General features: G+C 40.6%; 1 protein-coding gene across 1 annotated transcript in view; it reads right to left on the reverse strand.

The window, feature by feature from the left end:
• The window catches only part of kalrna (kalirin RhoGEF kinase a), a 693809-nt gene extending 674213 nt beyond the window's left edge, over positions 1–19596 (reverse strand). Inside the window, exon 1 of the mRNA XM_059647272.1 lies at positions 18954–19596. Within this exon, the coding sequence (XP_059503255.1) occupies positions 18954–19020 (67 nt within the window). The 5' untranslated portion in view covers positions 19021–19596. The remainder of the gene's footprint in view (positions 1–18953) is intronic.
• Between the last annotated feature and the right edge of the window lie 3407 nt (positions 19597–23003).

Raw genomic sequence — 23003 nt, forward strand, 5'->3', positions numbered from 1 at the left:
TTTGGGTCACATACCTTGAATGAATGTGCATGGAAAGACAGGATTGTGTTCAATGGTGATGGTTTGGCTCAGCCATCCATAAACAAATTCAGAAGCAGCTGCTGGATACTGAGGCCAACAGCTTAAAAGGGCTACCTAGGCTGTATGGAATATCATCCTAATTATAATGACAGAAGCAAAGCCATCAAGACCTCATAGCCCCATGGCCTTCATGCACTTTCTATGGCCCAAGCATGCCATTTCATAACCCTCCATTCAAACTCATGTCTCCATTGTCAACCCATTTCAATGTTATACTCATTTATCCATTATACCATATAAAGAACCAAGAAACCAATAGTGATTATAGTTTGTGATAATAAAAAAGCTTTATAAGAAACCAGTTATTCATTGCTAATTTGCCAATTTCTTACAACAATACATTTGTCACTTCAGACCAATAGAAATGTCAATTATTCAGATTCTTTAAAGGTATCAACAGAATCTGCAATCGTTTCAAACCTGCTCATCATGCGTAAACAAGCATTGTAGGCTAAATCACAGGGAATTGTCGTTGGATTTTGTCAATCAAAGATTCAGGTCATTGGAGTGACTCCAACTCACTTATGAGTCAGAACCAAATCAGGGTTCAGATGGACAGAGCTAGGCATGCTTTGCCTTTGCCATTTATCAAGAAAGAGACCTCAGGCAGTTTCAGCTGCTTGATGTTGGCATCATTAGGCTGTACCATAACTAGAAGGCCCAACATGTACCAACCCTTGGCCAGCTGATGGGAGCTTCTAGGGAACTGGCATGGGAATTGTTGAGTTGCTGGAGGGAGAAGGTCAGGGAGAAAGATGGTGCCCTCTGCTGGTTGGAATGAAACGTAGTGTGTCTGAGATCCTGAACCAGACAGATTCTTCAGGTGGCTGGACACTGGTGGCCACACCAATGTGAGTGAACTGACAGCTGGGAAAAGACCTCACGAATGGCTCAGTGAGGGGAGATGTTTGAGGCCAGAAGCCTGGTAAATGCAGTGGAAGCAGGCAGCCTACTCAACGATATTGCAGATCCTGAGGGGTTGATAGCTCAAGTGAAGCGCATCAGACAGCGGTGAGGAATCCTGTGTGTTGCGAATCCAGTCAGTGCTTCCATGAAAGGAGGCCTTTACCCTCCCCTAAAAATGGACCTGTCAGGAGGTGGAAATGTAAGCAACAGGAGCCACTAATCTACTAGCTCCTGGGGAGTTAATCAACTTGGACCCTAATATGGGTGATCTGCCTCAGAGCCTGAGACTCTTGGAAAGTACGAGTCCAGATTAAAGAAGTTGGGAGGGTGGGTAGTGAGTTGCTGCTTATGGAAGTTATTGCTGACTGGTCCTGAGGAGCAAGCAGTGAGCTGGAGTCGGCAAGTAACTGACTTTCATGTCAGGACATGCCACTGTCCAGTTTCTATCTGGTGGCCAGGACAATGGGGGAACTCCATTTCAGTGAGATGAGATCAAGCTTCTCATCACTCACTAATGAGAATCTCAATTCACTGTTCAACACTTAGTTGGAAATTGAAACAATTTGCTCTCAATTTTGTGAAGCTTCTTGCTTGCATCTCGCATATATTTCTCACTTGCTCACCGATACCCACGTCATTCATTGCCTGGGAGGATTCTGCCCTGAGTCTTCCTTGTTTGACTTTAACTTCTCTTCATGTTTCTATTCGCCTGATGCCAGTGGAATAAAGAATCCTTGCTTCATGACATTTGGCCCATTTGTGTATTCAAATTGCATGTTGCACAGGGTTAAATCAAAACAATAGATGTTTTGATTTTACTAAAGCATAGGACCACACACTTTGTACTGTTAATTTCAATTAGCAAGACCAAATTTGTTCAGCCTAAGTGTTAAATATATTCATTAGCAAATTCATCAGCACTGCTATTGACAGTTAGAGATAGTTCCACTTGACTAAGCTAGAATGTGCACAACGAATGCTTTCAACAGATCAGTGAAACCAATATGTTGACAACCAAATGAATTGGTACTACCTGAAGAGAAAAATCTATCCTTTGACTGAGTACTATTTATTAAACAAATTCCACAGTCCATTTAATTGTTTTTAATCATGAACTAATTACTATTATAGAATATTTTTAAAAATTATTTGCTGCATTGCTTGAATACTTAATGTTTGCCTTGATTTGGTATGGACTTGCACCAAGAAATAAACGCATAACATTTTGTTACTCAAAGCCTGCTTGGTTTTGCCTGCTAAGAACAATACCATGCAATTATATATGACAATTCATAAACAAGAAGTCCCAGGCCTTTCACAGCAGGATAATCAAAACACATATGAAAGACAAAGTAGAGCACGTTAAGAGGAATAGAAAAGGAGATGAGATGTGGCGGCGTGGAAGGAATTTCAAATTTAGGCCTCACTGTCAATTTAGAAAGGCAAGGACTGCTCAGGCATAGTCAGCGTGCTTTGTCAGAGGAAGGTCATGGCATTTTTTGAGGAGGTGACCAAATGTTTGGATGAGGGTGGCAGTTGGTGTTGTTTATGTGGATTTCAGCAAAGGCTTTCTCAGTGTCCCACATGGGAAACTAGTAAAGAAGGTAAAAACTCATGGGATCCAGGGTGGCTTGGCAAGTTACATCCACCATTGGCTTTATGACAGGAGACAGGGTGTAACAGGAGAAAGCTATTTGTGACTGGTGCCTGCTGGGTAGTGGCAAACCACAGGGATCATTGCTGAGCCCCTTATTGTTTTTGATATTCATGAATGATAAAGATGAGAACGTTGGGGGGACAATAAGCAGGTTTACAGATGACACAAAGTTTGGCCAGGGGCCTGACAGTGCAGAAGGAAGTCTTAGGTTGGAGGAGGATATGGACAGATTGGTCAGATGGGTAGATTCGTGGTAGATGAAATCGAACCTTGATAAATGCGAGGTGATGCACTTTTTGTAAGAAGGAACAAGATATGGGAGTACGCAATGAATGGCAAGACACTGGGAAGCTCACAGAAGCAGAGTGATCTTGGGGTACTTATCCACAGATCCCTGGAGGTGGAAGTTCAGGTTAATGTGATAGTTAAGAAGACATATGGGACTCTTGCTTTTGTCAGTCGTGGCATAGATAATAAGAGCAGGGAGGTCATGTTGGAGGTGGTTTGATTACGCCACAGCTGGAGAACTGTGTATAGTTCTGATCACCACACTAAAAGAAGAATGTGATTGCATTAGAGGGGATGCAAAGGAGATTCACCAATATATTGCCTGGGATAGCTATGAAGAGAGGCTGGCTAGGCTTGGTTTGTTTTCTTTGGAGCGGAGAAGGTTGACAGGAGCCTGATAGATATATAAGTAAGATTATGAGGGTATAGACAGGATAACTTCTGTTCCACTTGGTAAAAGAATCAATAACAAGGGAAAATAATTTACACCCAAAGGGTAGTGGGGTTCTGGAATGCACTGCCTGCAAGAATATTTGAGGCAGGAAGCTTCACAACATTTTAAAAGTACTTGGATGTGCACATGAAGCATCATAGCATTTAAGCTATGGGCCTAATGCAGGAAAGTGGGGCTCATGTAGGTGACAGTGCATTTTTGGTGGCACAGTCTCAATGGACAGCAGGACTTTTTCTGTACTTTATGATTCTATGATGATGGGAGCACAGGTTCCTGTTATCTGGCGAGGTTTCGATAACAGGGAAAATGTTGAAGGTCACAGTGCAAGAAATTAACCGGTCCATTAACATTTTGAGTCCAATTTGACTCTTCATTATTGGACTTGAAACGTTAACTGTCATTCTCTCTCCATAGATGCTACCGGACTTGCCAAGATTTTCTAGAACTTTTTTTTTAATTTCAGATTTCCAACATCTACAGTATGTTATTTTTGAGTTAGGACATTGAGCTTACAATTCTATCTTTTCAAATCTGGGTGCATCCAGTTTCCAAACAAATGATAATTGGAGTCAAACATCTGGGTCATGCTATCACCTTGCACCTTCTAATGGTAGTTGCATTACTATATAAATCAGTTACCTTACAAGGCATGCAGACTTTTGGTCAGGGCATTTTGCTCATCCAGTTGTGTGTATAGAGTCTTGTCCCAGTAGGCTTCTTAGTGATGTCATCTAATGATATTCTGAAAGCCTAAAATTGTTTTAAGTCTCTTGGTAATTTTTCCTGCAATGTTTTTCCCCAAGAAATGTCTTTTTGAGACTTCATCCATCCATGGATTTGGTACTGTTTTGCAATATGCTGGCATTTAAGTGGCATGCAAAGTGGTATCCATGCTGTTTTCTTGCTAGCTTGTAAAGTATTGGATGAATCATTCTTGAGGCACAGCTTAAACGGAGTTGCATTGGTATCTGTAGCTTTCCACATTACATCATAACCCAGCTTCTAGCATTAACATATATGAAAATCTGTTTTCACTGTATCTATCTCAAAACAAACACTACAAAATACTAGTACCATCTGCTGTAGGTTGACAACAGATTATATCAGTATTAGGGGTGGCTTTTTTTGAAGAGCAGATGGTGTCCACAAACAGGAAGCCAGATGTGTGCCACATTTGACATTCGGCAATGAATATCCATATCAAACAAATGATAAACACTTTATTTACGAGAACCTACACCTTAACTGCTGTCACTTGCAAAAGAAATAATAGTTACAGTTTGCACAGACATGAGTGTATCTAGGCATGCTTCATGTGCAAAGTGTGAAAAATAGCACATTATTGTTCCACACAATAATCCTATAACAATTGTACAAAAAAGAACTTATGCTCAACAAATGTTCTGGCCACAGAAATATTACATACAACATTCACCATTATCCAGGAAGTTGACACAGTTTTATTATTAAAATAATCAGCATTGATTTCAGACTTCCAAAAAAGAAATGATGCAGGGCTAGAGGTTTAGGGAGGCCCTGACTAACATCTACATCCCTAGATCCTGACACTGGTGAAATTCCTGAACAGCAGAGTTGAACTTCGAAGAACAAAGAAAATTACAGCAGAGGAACAGGCCCTTCAGCCCTCCAAGCCTGCACCAATGTTGAGTTAAGTTGCAAGCTGGACTATTTGCATCTGAGGAAGGGTCACTGGACCTGAAACATTAACTCTGATTTTTTCCCTCACAGATGCTGTCAGACCAGCTGAGCATTTCAAACAATTTCATTTTTTGCTCCTGATTTACAGCATCCACAGTTCTTTCGGTCTTTATGGAGCATCTATTGGTTGTATTTATTTGATCATTTCTGTCTGTGTCAAAAGTGTGTATGTAAATTTGATATAATGAAAGTTTGTGCGCAACAGGACAGTAACAATCGATACCATGTTGGTTCATGCCATCTTTAATAAGAAATATGGTGAAGAGCGAACAGCTCACATTTTTTGTGCAGATATCAGTAAGGTTCATCTCTACGTGTCGAAACTGTCAATGTAGATTTTGATTTTTACTCTTCAATGCAATTTGCTCCTCAGCTTTAATTGGAATCTGATTCTTATCCCCTCCCTCTCTGGCATATCTCTTGTGAAGCAACTTAAAAAATCTTCAACTTCAAGGATGTAGAATGGCTCATATTTCTCCACTGTACCATTACCATCACAGTGTCTCCATCAAAATTTGTTTTCTCATAGTTTATGGCAGCCCTACTAAATGAACCAGCATTACATCATTGTTGCTAAACTCAGAAGTTGGAACGATATTTCTGTGTTTGTATATCTTGTTGCGTGCTGCACAGAACCATCATTAATCAGTATACATGCAAAAATAGTAAATACAAACGATTTGTATTAGATGTTCAAACACGTGCACAAGAAATTTCAGAAGATATAACATTTCTAAGTTGGTGTACAGCATATAATTCTCTACAATCTTCCCATAGGCGAGTGATAATATTCAAATTCCAGACGTTCATTTCTAGTGAAGCATTATATTGCCTATTTTGTTCGTGTTTTGTATACAAGTCCTGTAATTTCTGCCTCAATAACTCAGCAAAATTGTCTGTTCAGACGAACAATAGCTGGGTCCTGGCATAACCAGAAGGCACAGGAAAATGTATTTATTCTTGCAATTTTTCTTGAGGTTTTTAGTTTGACTCTTCTTTTGAAAGCAGTGACCAGTAAATGATAATGGTCTGATAAATTTCTCAAATGCTCATTTTAAATTTTTAAGCATGAGCACGAGCAGAATGTTCAAAAATGGACCAGTTTTAATGGACAAATTATGTATAATTGATATAGAACAAGTCTAATTATTGATTTGTATTTCCTAATGATTATCAACAACAGTGGAGTACATGCAAGAGCTGTCACTGGTTATTCTTAACATTTTCCTCAGGAATTCAAGGTTACAGCAGCTGTGAAAACACTACCGTTTCAGTATAGCATTTATCCACAAATGGCAGCCACACCTGTCAAATAGTGTTATCTTAAAGAGAAAAAGGCGAGGTAGTCAATGACCCCAAATATCTATTTTAATGATCTGGCTTTACAGACTGATGTTGTGTAACTAGCACAGTAAATTCAAACTTTGGCAAAAATAGTTGAAATGTCAGTATTCAAAATTAGTAGCTTCAATGAAAATCGTTAAGCGCACAAATGTCTGATTTGCTTGCCCTTTTTTTAGCCATCTGTTAGCCTTCTTTAATCTTTATCAATGCAGCTGTCAAATTTTATGTCATGCAAACTATGTTAAAAACATGACCAATGTAAATGGAATAAAAACTTTTGAAACACTGGCCATTTTACAAGGGGTGATAGGGATCTCACCCGTCAGCTGAAAAGCTCGCAACAGTCCTTCATTGTGAGGAAGACCTGCTGAACTAAGTATTATTCAGGCACCGAACTGGAGCATCAACCTTCTCTGGCATAAAGGGGTAGCCCAGGTGAGGAGCTCCCGCTCACTGTCAGAAGCCCACATATCAGAGGCCTACAGCTCTATTGAATGGCAACATCATTGGGAAGAAAGTGACTGCTGTCAGTACCACACCCACCCAAGATAAGAGATTCTCAGAATGGACCTTGCAGCAAGGATAGAGGCGTGGCTCTCAGCAAGACTCCTTTCTCGATGCCGAGTGCTTTGATCAGTCACTGTATGTTTGAACAGGAGACCACTTACAACCTCCCATGGGTTTCCTTGCCACGCTCCCCGAATGGTGAGACACCCTCGCATTGCTGAGTTATGACCAGCGATGGCTAGATTAAGCTATAAAGTAGTCATTAATTGTCCATATGAGAGCCCTAAGTGACAGTGGAACAGCAATGCCACGCATGCGTTCTCCACCCTAAATTTAATCAGAATGGATGCAGAAATGCAATGAGATCCCACATCCACTTTGATTGCCTGATTAAGTGCTCAAATCCAGAATAACATTTACAATGGAGAATCTGCCATAGAATTACTTTGTATGCATGTAAAATTGATAGTTTAATGTGTTTCATTGTAAAATGTTAATAATCTAACTGCATGACTGCTAATGGGAAATTCAGGTGAACATATTATGCATATCAGGCTATCAGAATGTCTGGGCTGAAGACAAATAATCATTTTGACATGAAGGAGGCTTTACAAAATTGAAGGAAGGGTAAAAACTGATTGAGAACAAAATTAAACATTCAGGAGAACGGTAAATGTGCTTTAAAGAGCATTTCTAATGCACAATGTCCCAACTAAAAAGAGGGAAAAAAAACTCCCCCCGACTGTTAGAAGAAATCTTTATTTCCAGCTATTTGTCATCAGCTGATGGAGGTGGCTCACCATAGGACAAATAATTCAGAAACTGCTTTTTACACAACTAACTAACTACTTACATCACTGACACCTCAAAATTCGTAGTCTGAAATTTTCTGTTGTTTAAAAGAATGACCCTAACTTCAATTGAACAATTGTTATCCAGCTTGGAGAACCGACAATCTGATTCACCACCAAACTGCTGACAGTAGGCAATTAAATTAAGATCTGTAATATTAACTTTACAGTCCTGCCCCCAATACCTGCTCCAAATACAATAGGCCCCACTTTAGAATACTTAAACAAGATTACACAAATCATATAAAACTAATGAGAATGGAATGAAATTGCACAGCTGATCATGTATATGCTATCTAGCTAGTGAAAGTGTCAGTTATCTAAAAACCAATGAACAACTATCCTGTTTTTTGGAGGGGGATCATTCCGTCAGAACATGATGGCTCTACATTGGCATATCTGGCTAAGAAAGATTGGAGCAAGGTCATTGCTCTGGAGCAGACTCAATAATTCAATAAATTAGTTAGGCAATTCATAATATTCTATGGCACATGTTCTAACAATTCTTGAACATGTTAGCATTGATACAGTCAATGGTTTCAAATCCAATATTAAAGTGGTTTAAGTTCTGTCTATCTGGATTAGAAGTGAAAACAAGTACATGCCCTGGTATCACCTCCTTTCACCCCATGCCCCAGAAAGCATCCAGTAATATTGAGGGACAAACTAGGCCATTGGGATGCAGTGCTACAGAAGCTGATTACTCTTTGGGGAATACATTCTGCATCAGTAACTGGTTCTGGCACAATGCACCATTCTGAGATAGACTGTCTGCAGACATCCCCAATATGAGAAAGTAACTAAACACGTGTTATCCCGACTTCACACGCATCGCTGGCTAAATTACCCAAAGTTAGGCCAAGGTCTGTTATACAAATTCATATGTCATTCACCAAAGATCAAACATTCTGTTTCAAAGGGAGCTCAGTACAGCATTAGAAAAGGGTTATAGGAAACAGACAGGACAATGAGGTGAGATTACAATCTGATCGGCCATGATCTCATTGAATGACAGAAGAGATTTGAAGGTATGAGGTCTAATCCTGCACCTAAATCCTATGTCCCTACTATTTAAAGGATCAGGTTCATAACTTATAGGTAAGATGGTTCATTATAACTTTATTGCAACTGGGTAAACAAACTCCTTACATAATCACTTTACTCCAAAATCTTATGAAATGATCATATGAGTGGATTTAGTTACACAGGAGAACAGAACAGTTTATTGTTCTTAATTGACATCTTTATGAGGTTATAATAAATTATTTTTTCTCTGATCTCTTGTCATTGTTTCAATGTTTATTGGACAAAGTTAATAAGTGTGGAGTCCCTACAGCGTCTGCTAATTATACTTTAATCACCTGATCAAGTAACACTTTTACAGGATTGTAGGAACTAGAGCTTCATTCTTCAAAAACTTATGAATTTCTTTTTGTACTTTACTTCATACATATCGTCGTTACTACAAGGTTTGTTGGTTCTGTGCTTATGTCGGATGAATGGGCATAGAAGGGCCGTGAATTGGCAAGGACAGAGTGAGGGCTACTGAAAGGTAGGCAGGGATATGAATCAGGTTGTTAGGCATGGGATGAGAAAGGGGGCCATGAAAGTGGCGATGAGCATGGGGTGGCAAAGTCAGTATGTCAGATATAAGGGGTCATGGAGGTGCAGCACAGGTAGGCACTGAGTGGCATGGGGGCACAGAATGCAGAGGATGATGGGATGAGAGGGATGAGGGCCAGAGAACCTAGAGTGGCTCCAAACAACTAAAACAAAATGCTAGGAAACTAAGACGGGCCTTTTAACCAACATGCCTTGGCATTTAACTGTGCCTTGGGCTGCCTTTGATTTGCTTTTGATAGCTATGGACCCAAAGCCATCTTAGTTCCACTTCCACAGAGTCAAAATAATGCCTAAAGGGGCACTTTACACTGATGCTAAGACAGGAAATTTCCTAACTTGAGTTACCTTGGCAGTGAAAAGTCAGTCCAAAGGGTAGAATTGAATGGCCTTCCTCTCCTTCCCCGAGTGTATGTTCAGTGGTAACACAGGTCAGCTGACCAGGTGAGAAAATACAGAATGAAGATCCTGCTGTCTTCACATCTCCCTCCCGTAGTTCTAGATATGGAAGACTTGAGAATGGCCTCACCAATTGTAACCATTTGAGACCCTGAAACTGAAATTCAAGAGCCTCACTTAAGGGTCTCTTGCCATCTTCACTAGAGTGCAACCAGCCTGCAGGAATCATACCACACTCTGGTATTCACCCTGATATTTAATAGTGGAAATGGAAGGGGGTCTGAATCAAGACCCCTCTAATCTACAAACTGGCTCCACTATGCCACTATCCCAGCATCTTTAACCCCAGCCAGGGTCTCCTTGTCTGACCCTGATAAAGCAGCACCAAAGCACCATCGCTGAACCTCTCCTAGGTTCCACTGCAGTATCAGAAGTAGCCACTACTTTTAATTTCACTTACAAACCACCCTCACTCTAGGACATCTGAGGGCAAAATCCCCTCACAGGAACCAGGAGGCCTGTTTTTGGAATGTTAAAGGCCTGAATGTGACATAGACTATTGGATGTCCAAAAAATGACCACAGTGGGATTGTCACCAGTTTTCCAGCCTGTGGATGGGACCCTGCTATGATGATCCCATTTTCAATGAGTAGGAGATTGCACAGAAATTTGCTCTTGGAGGAGATAAAATGTTATGTTGTCTGTAAGCAATTCCATGTGAGATCAATAAATTTAAAACTAAGAAATAGTAATGTAGTTGGAATTAGGAATATTTTAATTGACCTGTTCAAACATGTTGTAACATACATCCAGAGTAAGTGGGACTTCAAACCAGACTTTCTGGCAGAATGGGGGTAGCTACAACTGCACCACAACAGCATTTTAGTTATAAAGTCATAGAGTCCTACAGCCCAGAGATAGGCCCTTTGGCCCAAACTTGTCCATGCTGACCAAAACATCCTTCCATACTAATCCCATTTCTGTGCACTTGGCCCTTATTTTTCTAAACCTTACCGATCCATGTATTCATCCAAATACCTTTTAAATGTTGCTAATATACCCGGATCACCCACTTCCACTGGCAGCTTATTCTATATCTGTAATGTCTTCTGTGTAAAAATGCTGCCCCTCAGGTTCCCATGTATTCTTTCCCCTCTTACCTTAAGCTGATGCCCTTTATTTCTCGATTCCCCAACCCTGGGAAAAAGTCTGAGTACATTCACTCCATCCATGCCTCTCATGACCTTATACACTTCTTAAGATCACCCCTTGGTCTCCTAACTCTAAAGAAAAATGTCCTAGCTTGTCCAACCTCTCCCTATGACTCAGCTCCTTGAGGCCTGGCAGTATCCTTGTAAATTTCTTCTGCACTCTTTCTTCTACATTCTTTCCTGTAGCAAGGTGACCAAACCTGAGCACAATACTCCAAGTGTGACCTCACTAATATCCTGAACAACTGCAATATAACTTCCCAACTTCTATACTCAATGCCCTGACTGATGAAGGCCAGTGTGCCAAAAGCTTTCTTCACTGCTTTGCCTACCTGTGGCTCCACTTTCAGAGAACTGTGCACCTGAACTTGAAAGTCCCTCTGTCCCACTACACTCCTGAAGGCCCTACCATTCACCATGAAACTCCTACCTTGATTTGGGCTTTCCAAAATGCCACACCTCACACTAATCTGCATTAAACTCCATTTTCCATTTCTTGGCCCACTTCCTCAGCTGATCAAGATCCTGCTGCAATTTCTGATAACCTTCCACACTGTCCACAATACTGCCTATTTTAGTGTCTTCCGCAAACTTATTGATCGTGCCTTGTACATTCTCATCCAAATCATTGATATAGATAACAAAGAGCAATGGGCCCAGCAGCGACCCCTGAAGCACACCACTCGAGATATAGGCTTCCAGTCCGACCACCATCCTCCCATTATTGTTCCCTGTTTCCTAGCATCAAGCCAATTGTGTATTCAATTTGCCAGCTCTCCCTAGATTCTATGTGACCTAGCCTTCCAGAGAAGCCTACCATGTGGAACCCTATTGAAGGCCTTACCAAAATCCATACAGACTATGTCTACCGCCCTGCCCTCATCAACCTTCTTGGTCGCTTCATAAAGGAACGTTAACAAATTTGTGAGGCATAAGTTCCCACGCATAAAGCCATGCTGACTACTCCTAATCAAACCAAATCTAGGTGCATGTACATTTTATCCTTCAGAATCTTCTCAAGTAACTTACCTGCCACAGATGTTAGGCTTACTGGTCTATAATTCCCAAGTTTTCTTTACAGCCCTTCTTGACTAAGGGCACAACATTCGCTGTCCTCCAATCTTCCGGGTCCTCACTCGTGCCTAACGATGATGCAAATATAACAGCCAAGACCCACACAATTTCTTTTCTAATCTCTTGCAAGGTTCTTGGATATATCTGGTCAGGACCAGGAGTTATCACCTTTGTATATTCTAATACTTCTGACATCTCCTCTGCTGTGATATGGTCCGTCCCCAAGATATCGCCACTAACTTCCCCAAATCTTCATGTCTTTCTCCATGGTAAACACAAAGGAGCAATATTCGGATATATATCAAACATGTAATAGTTATTTATTTATTAATTACTGTTATTATTTGTTGCTGTTTGTGGGACCATGCTGTGTGCAAACTGAGTGCTTTGTTTCCTTCATTTGTAGTGTGACTCCATTTCAAAAAGCATTTCATGGGCTGTAAAACGCTTTGTGACACTCTATGGTCATGAAAGTCATGACGCAAATACATCTTAGTAAAAGCTGGATTTGCATGACCAGAAACTGAATCATCAGGACATTTTTTTCATATCTCTTCCACCCTCCAATTAGTGTGATCTCATGAGGTAACAAGATGTAGAACTGGATGAACACATCAGGTCAAGCAGCATCAGAGGAGCAGGAAAGCTGACATTTCGGGTCAAGGCCCTTCTTCAGAAATGGGAGAGGGAAAGAGAATTCTGAAATAAATAGGGAGAGAGGGGGAGGCGGATCGAAGATGGATAGAGGAGAAGATAGGTGGAGAGGAGGCAGACAGGTCAAAGAGGTGGGGATGCAGCCAGTAAAGGTGAGTCTAGGTGTGGAGTTAGGGAGGAGATAGGTCGGTCCAGGGAGGGCGGACAGGTCAAGGGGGTGGGGTGAGGCTAGTAGGCAGGTAATAGTGAGGAGATGGGCGTGGGGCTTGAGGTGGAAGGAGTGGATAGGTGGGAGGAAGGACAGGTTAGAGAGGTGGAGACGAGCTAGGCCAGTTCTGGGATGTGGTCAGGGAAAGGGAGATTTTGAAGCTTGTGAAGTCCACATTGGTACCATTGGGCTGCAGGATTCCCAAGCAGAACATGAGTTGCTGTTCCTGCAACCTTCGGGTGGCATCGTTGTGTGGCACTGCAGGAAGCCCAGGACGGTCATGTCATCCAAGGAGAGGGAGAGGGAGTTGAAATGGTTCACTACTAGGAGGTGCAATATTTTGTTTGTTGCGAACTGAACATAGGTATTCCACAAAGCAGTCCCCAAGCCTCGACTTGGTTTACCTGATGTACAGGAGGCCACATGTGGAACACCGGATACAGTATACCACATTAGCAGATGTGCTGGTAAACATCTGTTTGATATAGAAGGTCTTCTTGGGGCCCGGGATAGGAGTGAGAGTGGAGGTGGAGGGGCAGGTGAAGCACTTCCTGTGGTTGCAGGGGCAAGTGCCAGGGGTGGTAGGGCTGGTGGGGAGCATGGAGCGAACAAGGGAATCACGGAGAGAGTGGTCCCTCCGGAAAGCAGATCAGGGCAGGAAGGGTAAAATGACTTTGGTAGTGGGGTCAGATTGCAGGTGGCAGAAGTGCCGGAGGATTTTGTGTTGGATCCAGAGGTTGGTGGGGTGGTGCATGAAGATGAGGGGGATTCTGTTTTGATTGTTATTGTGGGGAGGGGGTGTAAGGGATGAACTGAGGGAGATGCGATAGACACGGTCGAGGGCATTTTCAACCACTATGGAGGGGAAGTTGCAGTCCTTGAAAAACGAGGACTTCTGGGTTGTCTGGGAGTGGAATGCCTCATCTTGGGAGCAGATGCAGTGGAGGCGAAGGAATTGGGAATGGGGGATGGCCTTTTTGCAGGAAGGTGGGTGGGAGGAGGTGTATTCTAGTGATCTCACTCCTTGACTGAGTTACAAGAATAAACATTGTCAGAACAGAATTCAACATTGAGCTCAAGTCGGGTCTTTACAATTTTTACTTTGTACCTACTTCAACTTATACTTGTGACAAAGGTCAAGGTGATTGAATAATTAAGCACTCATCACCAATTATTATACAATATTAAAGTTAAATATTGTCATTTTAAATGTATCCTACACACTATTCTTAATAGTACAGCACTACATTCCAAGTACAGTAACTGCTGACAAGTAAATTCGGTATTTGAGTCAGTACTGGGCAATGACCCTTTTTTTCCTCAGTAGATGGAGAAAAATATAAGATGTAAAAATATATCTTCCATATCATTCACAAGCACCAGAAATGACTCAACATTGGATATCTAAACTGAACACAGATCTCACAATTGATGATGAGTGGCAAATTAATTAGCCATAATGCCTCGGGGCCTCAAAGAAGTGTCTAACAAATCAAAATTTTTTTAAGTTCAAATGATAACCAACCTGCAAGTCAACTAAAGTAAACTAAAGCAGTCAAGCTGCTTATCAAATGTTTCCAAACCATTAAGTACCAGATTCCATTAAGCTCAAAATATAAAAACAGAGGGAGTAACTGAATTTGATTAATCTTCAATCACTATTTAAATGCATAGTCAGTTAGTAGTTAATCTTGCTTGTATTACCTAACACAGATCAATGAACGCATCCACTTAAATCAACCCAAGGAGCAAGGGTTCACTCTGCCTCTTAGAACTAGTCATTCCTCTGGCATGTCACTGACTTTTCTTACCTTAACTGAAGTTGCACCATCTTCCGCAGACCTTTTATAACAACTCGTTAGGGCCAGTTTTCCTATTTCATCATAGATTTCCTTTTAATTTTTGAACTGTCTTAATATTGATCTAAAAATTGATAATATGTTAAAAGTAGTGCCACTGTTAACTGAGAAGATTGAAGAGGAAAGTGGTGTAATAATCATATAAAATTTGATACTGCAAAGATATAAGCAGTCCTGTATAAAGTAAAATGTAAACATATACTTTAAATATATACCACATATAGTTTATGGATCTCATAGTTTTACCCATGGGATATGGTAATGCTGCTTTCAGAGGTCAGAGATACCACTTTCGGAGGATGTGGGTTCAAATTCCACTATGGCACCTGGTGGAAATTATGTTCAACTAATAAATTCTGGAATTATAAGCCCATTAGTTACAGTGATTACTCTAAATGGCTGGACTAAAAATCCTTAAGGGAAGCAAGTAGGCTAGAATTTACCAGTCTTGTCAATTCTAGCCTACATGTGACTCCAGGTTCACAGAACTGCAGTTGTTTATTAGTTGCCCTCTTAAATGAGCAAACACAGCATCTGGAGTGCCCAGTGATGCTCATGTCTGATTTTTAAAAAGTTGGCTCATGGATTTGATAAGTAGACGGTGTTTATTGCATCAAGACAGCATTAATATGGTGGTACATTGGAGGGTTAGTTAGAAATAAAGTAGAAATTGGTTTAAAGTAATGTAAAATAATGAAATAGCAATGAATATTTATTGGTAGGTAAACATTAAACAGAAGATAAAGTGAGAAAGGAGGAGGGTCCCGATGTGAGATGGCAGCCTGAAATGGACAGTAGTGGCGAGAATGTAGGCTAGCTGTTGAAGGATTAATGTACTATGTTAGTGGGTGAGTGACTGCAGACTTGAGCTCTAGTTGGGAAGTTATGCAGCCCCAAACATTATTAGCAGAGAAGGAACCAGAGGTAGACTGTGGTCCTAAGTTCAAGGCAAGCTCTGTGCAGTGCTATGTAGAACTAACCATCTGAAAAATTAAACGTTTAAGGATTCAATGGAATCGGTAGCATGAATATAGCCTTGACTTCTGGCAAATGGTGTACCTTTATGCCCTAAAATTGAATCAGGCAGCTGGCAGACTGGCAATGTGCTGTGAAGGAACAAAGAAGGGGCAGTCCTAAAGAAAGTAAATTTAAATAGTAGGAGGTGCTGGGAGTTAAAAATAGAGATGATCACAGCACCACCTAGCTTGGACATTCAGCTGGCAGGACAAAATCATATACTTCATGTAAATCGGTTGAATTTAAAACTAAGTACAATAACTAAAGTATTTTGAAAACGTACTATTCAGAAATATTGACATGTGCCATGACATATATCTGAATGTGACAGGTCAAAGTGTTAGCTATGGGCAGTGCATATTACATACTAGAACTTGTATATAATTCAACTTTTAATATATAACCAGTGTGTCTCCAATAATATTGTTCAATATATCAGCAAATAACACTATTTATTTTTAACAATAGGCACATTATGAACAAATTGCAACGGGGAACTGACACTTATAGGAACTACTCACTATTTACAAGACCTTTTATATGTTACAAACACGTCACATGGCAAGTTCATAAAGAGGCTGAGATTACACAAAAGAGCAATATGTTAAGTATCATGGCTAAAGAATGCCAGGAAGTAAACTTGGTGCTTACTTAAGGATATGTTATACGTAACACTTTTAATGCATTATAGATGCGAGTAGAAAAAACAGATTTTTAAAAACTAGTGTTTTCTTTTTCAAACTTTGATTGCTTTGTCCAATTTTTGAAAATTTTTTAAACAAAATAATGTTAATAAAAATGGATTCTGTAATAGTATAAATATTACAAGACTAACAAACTGTCTTAAAGTCAAAGAATTACTGAATTTAATTACTGATTATTACTTTTAATTATTAACAGCAATTACAAAAGGCACATTTGCTAAGTATGGCTATGCGCATTTGCTGACGGAAGCACATTAGTTCATGAGTTATTTAAACTTTAGCAATGCTGCATGTGTTATCACAACTCTGTATACAAGAATGGAGTCATCCTAAAGAAATATCAACATTACACTACCTATGTAACAGGTTGCCCAGTGTTCATCTATTATTCTTGTCAACATATCAAAAATTGAGATAGACCAGGCAAGAACATGGTTTCAATTTGTATTCAGTCATGGATTCTGAAATAGGTGTAACTCAACTATGTGTAGCATTAGTGTCTATCACACTACTGAAAGCTGCAAATGAACAATTTTTCTCCATAACTTTATGGTCAGCCATCAACAAGGGGTGTGACACTAGGGGTGTAACAAATCCACCCATTTGATTATTAAACTAACTGTGCTGAGAATGTGAGTGCATATGCAAACTTCCTAAACAGCCTATAATCACAAATATGACAGGCAAGTTTGTTTATGGCCTAAGTGGATACAAATCATGGAACTACAAAGGCAACTACCAACTAACAAGAATCTGCAAACTTCAAAGTCATCATTCAACATTGACATATCTTAATAAGATTTTCAGAACAATAGAACATGACAAGAGCAGCCCTGTACCTCCATGATGTCTGTTATTTTTAACCTTTGGCATGCTGGGGAGCAACAGCTGTGCATCCATCACCCACAAGCCAGCATGGATGAAGATAAAATGCACTCACTGTCAGTCAGTTGTCATGCCTGACCCTGGGCCATTATAAAAAGACATGCTAGCAAATGATGACTTGAGGCACAACATCAAATGTAAAATTAGATATTTTTGAAAAGGGCAGAATAATCCATTACAGCCTGGGAGTAGCTGTCATTTTTAAATCCTTGAAACATGGTGGTGGTGGTAGAGTTATGGCAAATCCTTGAGTTTTACTCCAAAAAAATCACAAATCCTTTGTACCTGCTGTTGATGTGTATGTTAATGTGGCTATTAAGACAATGATTATTACATATCATTACGATGGAAAAATAATCAGGTTTCAGTGGTATTAAAGTGAAAGAAGTATCGGCGGTTCATACTGTGATGTCTCACTACAGGCACTGTGAACATTAGCATGTTGTATAAAGAGAAAATAATTAGATCACTATAGTTATTTTATTCTTTCACGATGATGTGAACGTCGCTGGCAAGACCAGCATTTATTGCCCATCCCAAAATGTCCTTGAGAAGGTGGTTGTAAGCTGCCTGTAACCTTGTTCACTGAAAGGGGGTGTGGGAGGACCCAGTCTTTGAGTGCAGAAAGTTAGCTATCATATTTATTGATTACAAATTGTAATCCTTGACATTTTTTTGAATATAGCTGTAACATCTCTAAAAATGAGCAGTGAAGGCGGTCCTTACGCTCCATCAGCAAATCCTACAAGCCACACTGTTGGCGTGTGTTGAGAGCTAATATTGCAATGGGTATTTGAGATGTAGCTAGATGGCAACTTCCAGGCCAGTGAAAACGGTAGGGCACACATTCACGATAAAGCTAGCTAGGTTGTCTGTTGAAATAATTTAACTATAGTCAATATCGACTATTGACTATATAACTATAGTATCTTATTGTTTGAAATGCTATTAAGTGTATCTATCGCACATAATACCGTTCTCAGAAATAAGAATTTCAAATCAGTAAAATTTATACAGCGCTTAGTTTTACAAACAACATGAATTGGTTAAAATTCAAACGATGCAATCTTGATTTCCTAGGAGGCACAAAGCGCCATTGAGCTTTCGTTTCATTGCTACTAGCACTGCCTTAGCCTGGCAACTGAGGAGTGTCATTACAGCAAGACAACATCAGTGTTCCTTTCCATTTACAGTGATAAAATGTTATCATCATCGCAATTTCAAAAACATGACAGAGTAAATAAAAGGCCACTGCTGGTTATCTTCATCTCAGTTGTCAAAGACTTCATCCGAGATTTTCTTTTCCAGCATCAGATTTCCTGAAACAGTTTCATTGTTCAATGTACACACACGCATGAATACAGTGGGCGAGTCGGCCTGACAGCGGCCACACAAACTCGTGGATTGTGATAGTAATACTGGAGATGCTGCTTCATGCATTGAACGAGGGTGAAATCACTTGCCACCCCTCACAAAGCTCTTTGCCCCTCTCCTCCCCATTATATCCCCACTTACCTGTCTTGAAAAATGCTGCAATATCACCATCGTTGACGCATTCGTCTGCCCCTTCTGCGGAATTCATCGTTGACTCGATGCAGAAATACAACAAATTACATCCACTTCTACTGCAGACTAGGCTCCATATTCGGTGCTGTTAAGCAGTGGTGTTTTGGAAAAGGCTGTGCTCGACTAAAAGCCTCTGTATTTGTCCTCTATTGTTCAAAGGCGCCCTCCTCTCCCCAACAGCAGCGTCACAAGAGCAACAATAGACTACACATGGGCAAGCTCAATGCATTTTCACCAGCGGACAGTTCCGGAGCCCTGCCACTACTTGAAATATCCCCCGTAGAGGCCTTGCATCATTGACGAATTCAGTGAAATTAAATCCTTCCTTGCAGCCTACTTCAATGTAACCAGCTCACTGAAGCCTTCGAAGGAAGTGATCCCAATGACAAGAGGCCGGGAGACAGTTACACCGGCCCTCGGGCTGTCTGCATTTTGTTTATGGGTGTGCGGTTACAAGAAATTTGAAGGAAATGAGCATTGACAAAGACCGTTGAGAGGCAGCGGGTGTCAGTAAACAGATATTGGGGATCTGGGACAGCAAAGGGAGATCGGATTCTTGCTTGAACAAACTATTCACTCACTGAGCCGAATGGTTCAAATCTCATTTAACACAGATCACTGTCCCTGTGATTTGCAACTTCGCTGTGTGCCGAGGAGTGGCCGCATTGCGCCCTCTAGCGTTTGTCGGTGCACTGAACCACATCCGACTTTTCTCAATCTTGTGCACAATAAATACACCATACGCATTTAACAATTCAGACTAGAATATGATCCAAATTAAATTATTTTATGCAAAATGGCGGGGGTTAGTCTATATGCACAACTATAATGTGATTGAAAGTGATAGTAATCTGTGACTGACTTGCCCAATAAGGCAATCACAAAGTCATCCTGGCGTTACGTTGTATCAAACACATCAGGTTTGCTTCAAAGATTATTTTTGGGACTGTTCACCCATTCACGCTTCTCTGTAAAGCAGCGCAAATGCTCTCATTACAATATCAGTACATTTGCCAATATCGATCAAGGAAAAATATATTACTTTTTAGGTAATGTGTTTATCTAGCTTTACACCTTGTTATCTTACTTTATTAGGTACATCCCTTTAATAACTTTGAAGAATTGATTCAAAACAAAAGCCAAATCGCTGTAAAGATTGTAGTCTTTGTAACCGAGTTAATGAGTAGCTGGAATAACACATTCCCTAAAGACCCAAGCCCACCTGTTGTCCCCAAAATACTTCCTGTAACCATAGCCCATCTGCTTGACATCAGCCTCAGCAAGTGTGGATTCATTCATCACACCAATTTCGATTTCTCCTTGAATTTACGCGGAATGTCTCCATGTGATGTAAACAAGCGAAGGGACATAAATTTGTCAGTGATACACAGGGTTGTTTTATTATTTTCCACAATGCAACTGTATATTGAAAGCATTTGTCTTTTTTATTGTAGATCACAGCGGGTCAGACAGCATCCGTGGAGAGAGAGCAAGCTAAGGTTTCGAGTCTAGATGACTCATGGGAGGTGCTTGTTGTGCATTAGCTCAGGCTATCGATAATGAGTGGGATTTGACCTTGCCCACAGTGCAGCGGGTACAGAACTTACTCAGACTGACCACACTCAGGCTGATGGGCAAGGTCAGAGCGTAGGCAAATCATTTATGCGGTCACTGAGTTGCTAAGAAACGGCGTAAGCGCAGTAAAAAGGCATTGACCCATAACAGAGAAACATCAGTGCGATGCTTGAATTATGTGTTATTAATAAGCTGCCATTTAAATCAACGCCAGAAAAGAGCCGTCTAGACGTTTACAGGTATTGGTTACACATTTTATAAGAAGTTAATGGGCGTAATGTAGTTTAAATCATATTGGCTATGATGTCATGTTTTACATTGGCCCACCCTATATTAGTGACAAAATTGCAACCAAGCCCAAATACTTTTTTTTTATCAACTCGGTATTTCTCCAGTTTCCACTCTCCCTCGTCCCTGGGCTAATGATTGAAGCTCAGATGTACATCCATTCCGAGTTACAGCCCTTTTGACTATTCTTCACTTGTGGGTCTTAATACTGGCTGGTAAGTGATGGTTTAATTTTGGGGAGTTTAGTTTTCAACAGTGAAATATTAGTCAGCAATGACGCCTAGAAGTCCTGGCTAATTGCAGACCTGCAAGTTAACTCCCACCATTCCATAGGAACATATGAATAAGTAGCAGAAGTAGGCTATTGGTGGTCAGATCTGTTCCTCCATTTGATAGGCTCATGGCTGATCTGCTTATGGCCTTAACCCACTTCTCCTGCCTATCCTCAACTTCATCTCTGCCCTAAATGGGGATCCCGTCTTTTTCAGTTTTAAGTCTCTGCTTTCAACATCCATCCTGTCAAATCCTGTCAGGATGCTTCAGTAAGATCACCTCTCATTCTTCTAATGTCCAATGGATTCAGGCCCAACAAGTTTGACCTTTCTCAGTAAGGTAAACTCTTCATCCCAGGAATCAGTCAAATAAATATTCTTTGAACTGCCACAAATATAACTATGATCCTTCTTAAATAAGGAATCCAGAATTGTATCCAGTAACTGTGGCTATCGTTTAAGCAATACCCTGTACAACTGTAACACAACATCCGAAATTTTATATTCCATTCCCCTTGCAAGATACAATAATACCCCATTTTTCCAACTACCTTCCTAATCACTTATTGTCCATGAATATTAACTCTTAGTAATTCAAGTACCAGGACACCCACCTCTCTCTGTACCTTAACATTCTGAGATCTTCTCCAATTTAAATAACATTTTTTTATCCTTACTACTCAAGTGGACAAGTTCACATTTACACACATTATGTTCCACCCGCCAACATTTTTGCCCATTCATGTAACTTATGCATATCACTTAGTAGACTCCTTCTGCTATCTTCACAACTTTCCTTCCTACCTATATTTGTGCTGTCATCAAATTTAGCAAGCATTGGTTCAGTTTTATTTTCCAAGTTCTTTATAAATATTGAACATATTGAATACATGGTCGAAATTGAATCACCAATTCCTGTGGCACTGCACTCATTGTATTTTATTGACCCAAAAATGACTCCCCATTTCCAGTTAGCCAACAAATTCTCTATTCCTTTTTAATGAATGAAGGGTTTGTCATATGAGGAATGGTTGAAGATTCTGGGTCTGTACTCAAAGTGGGGGATCTCATTTGAAACTTACAGAATAGCAACAGGTATGGATAGAGTTGACATGGAGAAGATGTTTCCTCTAGTAGGAGAAATTTGGATCTGTGGGCACAGCCTCAGAGTGAAGGGATGGTCCTTTAGAATTGAGATGAGGAGGAATTTCTTTTGCAAGGAGGAGGTTAATCTATGGAATTCAATGCCATGGAAGGCAGTGGAGCCGAGTCATTGAGTGGTTTTTAAGACAAAGGTAAATAGATTCTTGATTGGTAACAGGATCAAGGGTTATGGAGAAGAGGCAGGAGAATAGGGTTGAGAAACATATCAGCTATGATTGAATGGTGGAACAGACTCATTGGGCTGAATGGCCTAATTCTGCTCCTATATCTTAACATGTTATTCTAACACCATAAACTCTTATTTCGTGTCGAAACATTTGATGGTACACCTTGTCAAATGCCTTCTGAAAATTTAAGTTTGCCACCTCCATAGGTTCCCCTTTATTTACTCAAAGGGGCGGCATGGTGGCTCAGTGGTTAGCACTGCAGCCTCACAGCGCCAGGGACCCAGGTTCGATTCCAGCCTCAGGTGACTGTCTGTGTGGAGTTTGCACGTTTTCCCTGTGTCTGCGTGGGTTTCCTCCGGGTGCTCCGGTTTCCTCCCACAGTCCAAAGATGTGCAGGCTAGGTGGATTGGCCATACTAAATTGCCCGTAGTGTTCAGGGGTGCGTGGGTTATAGAGGGATGGGTCTGGGTGGGATGCCTCAAGGGGCGGTGTGGACTTGTTGGGCCAAAGGGCCTGCTTCCACACTGTAAGGA

The sequence above is a fragment of the Stegostoma tigrinum genome, chromosome 7 (genome assembly GCF_030684315.1).
Source record: "Stegostoma tigrinum isolate sSteTig4 chromosome 7, sSteTig4.hap1, whole genome shotgun sequence".
Taxonomy (NCBI): domain Eukaryota; kingdom Metazoa; phylum Chordata; class Chondrichthyes; order Orectolobiformes; family Stegostomatidae; genus Stegostoma; species Stegostoma tigrinum.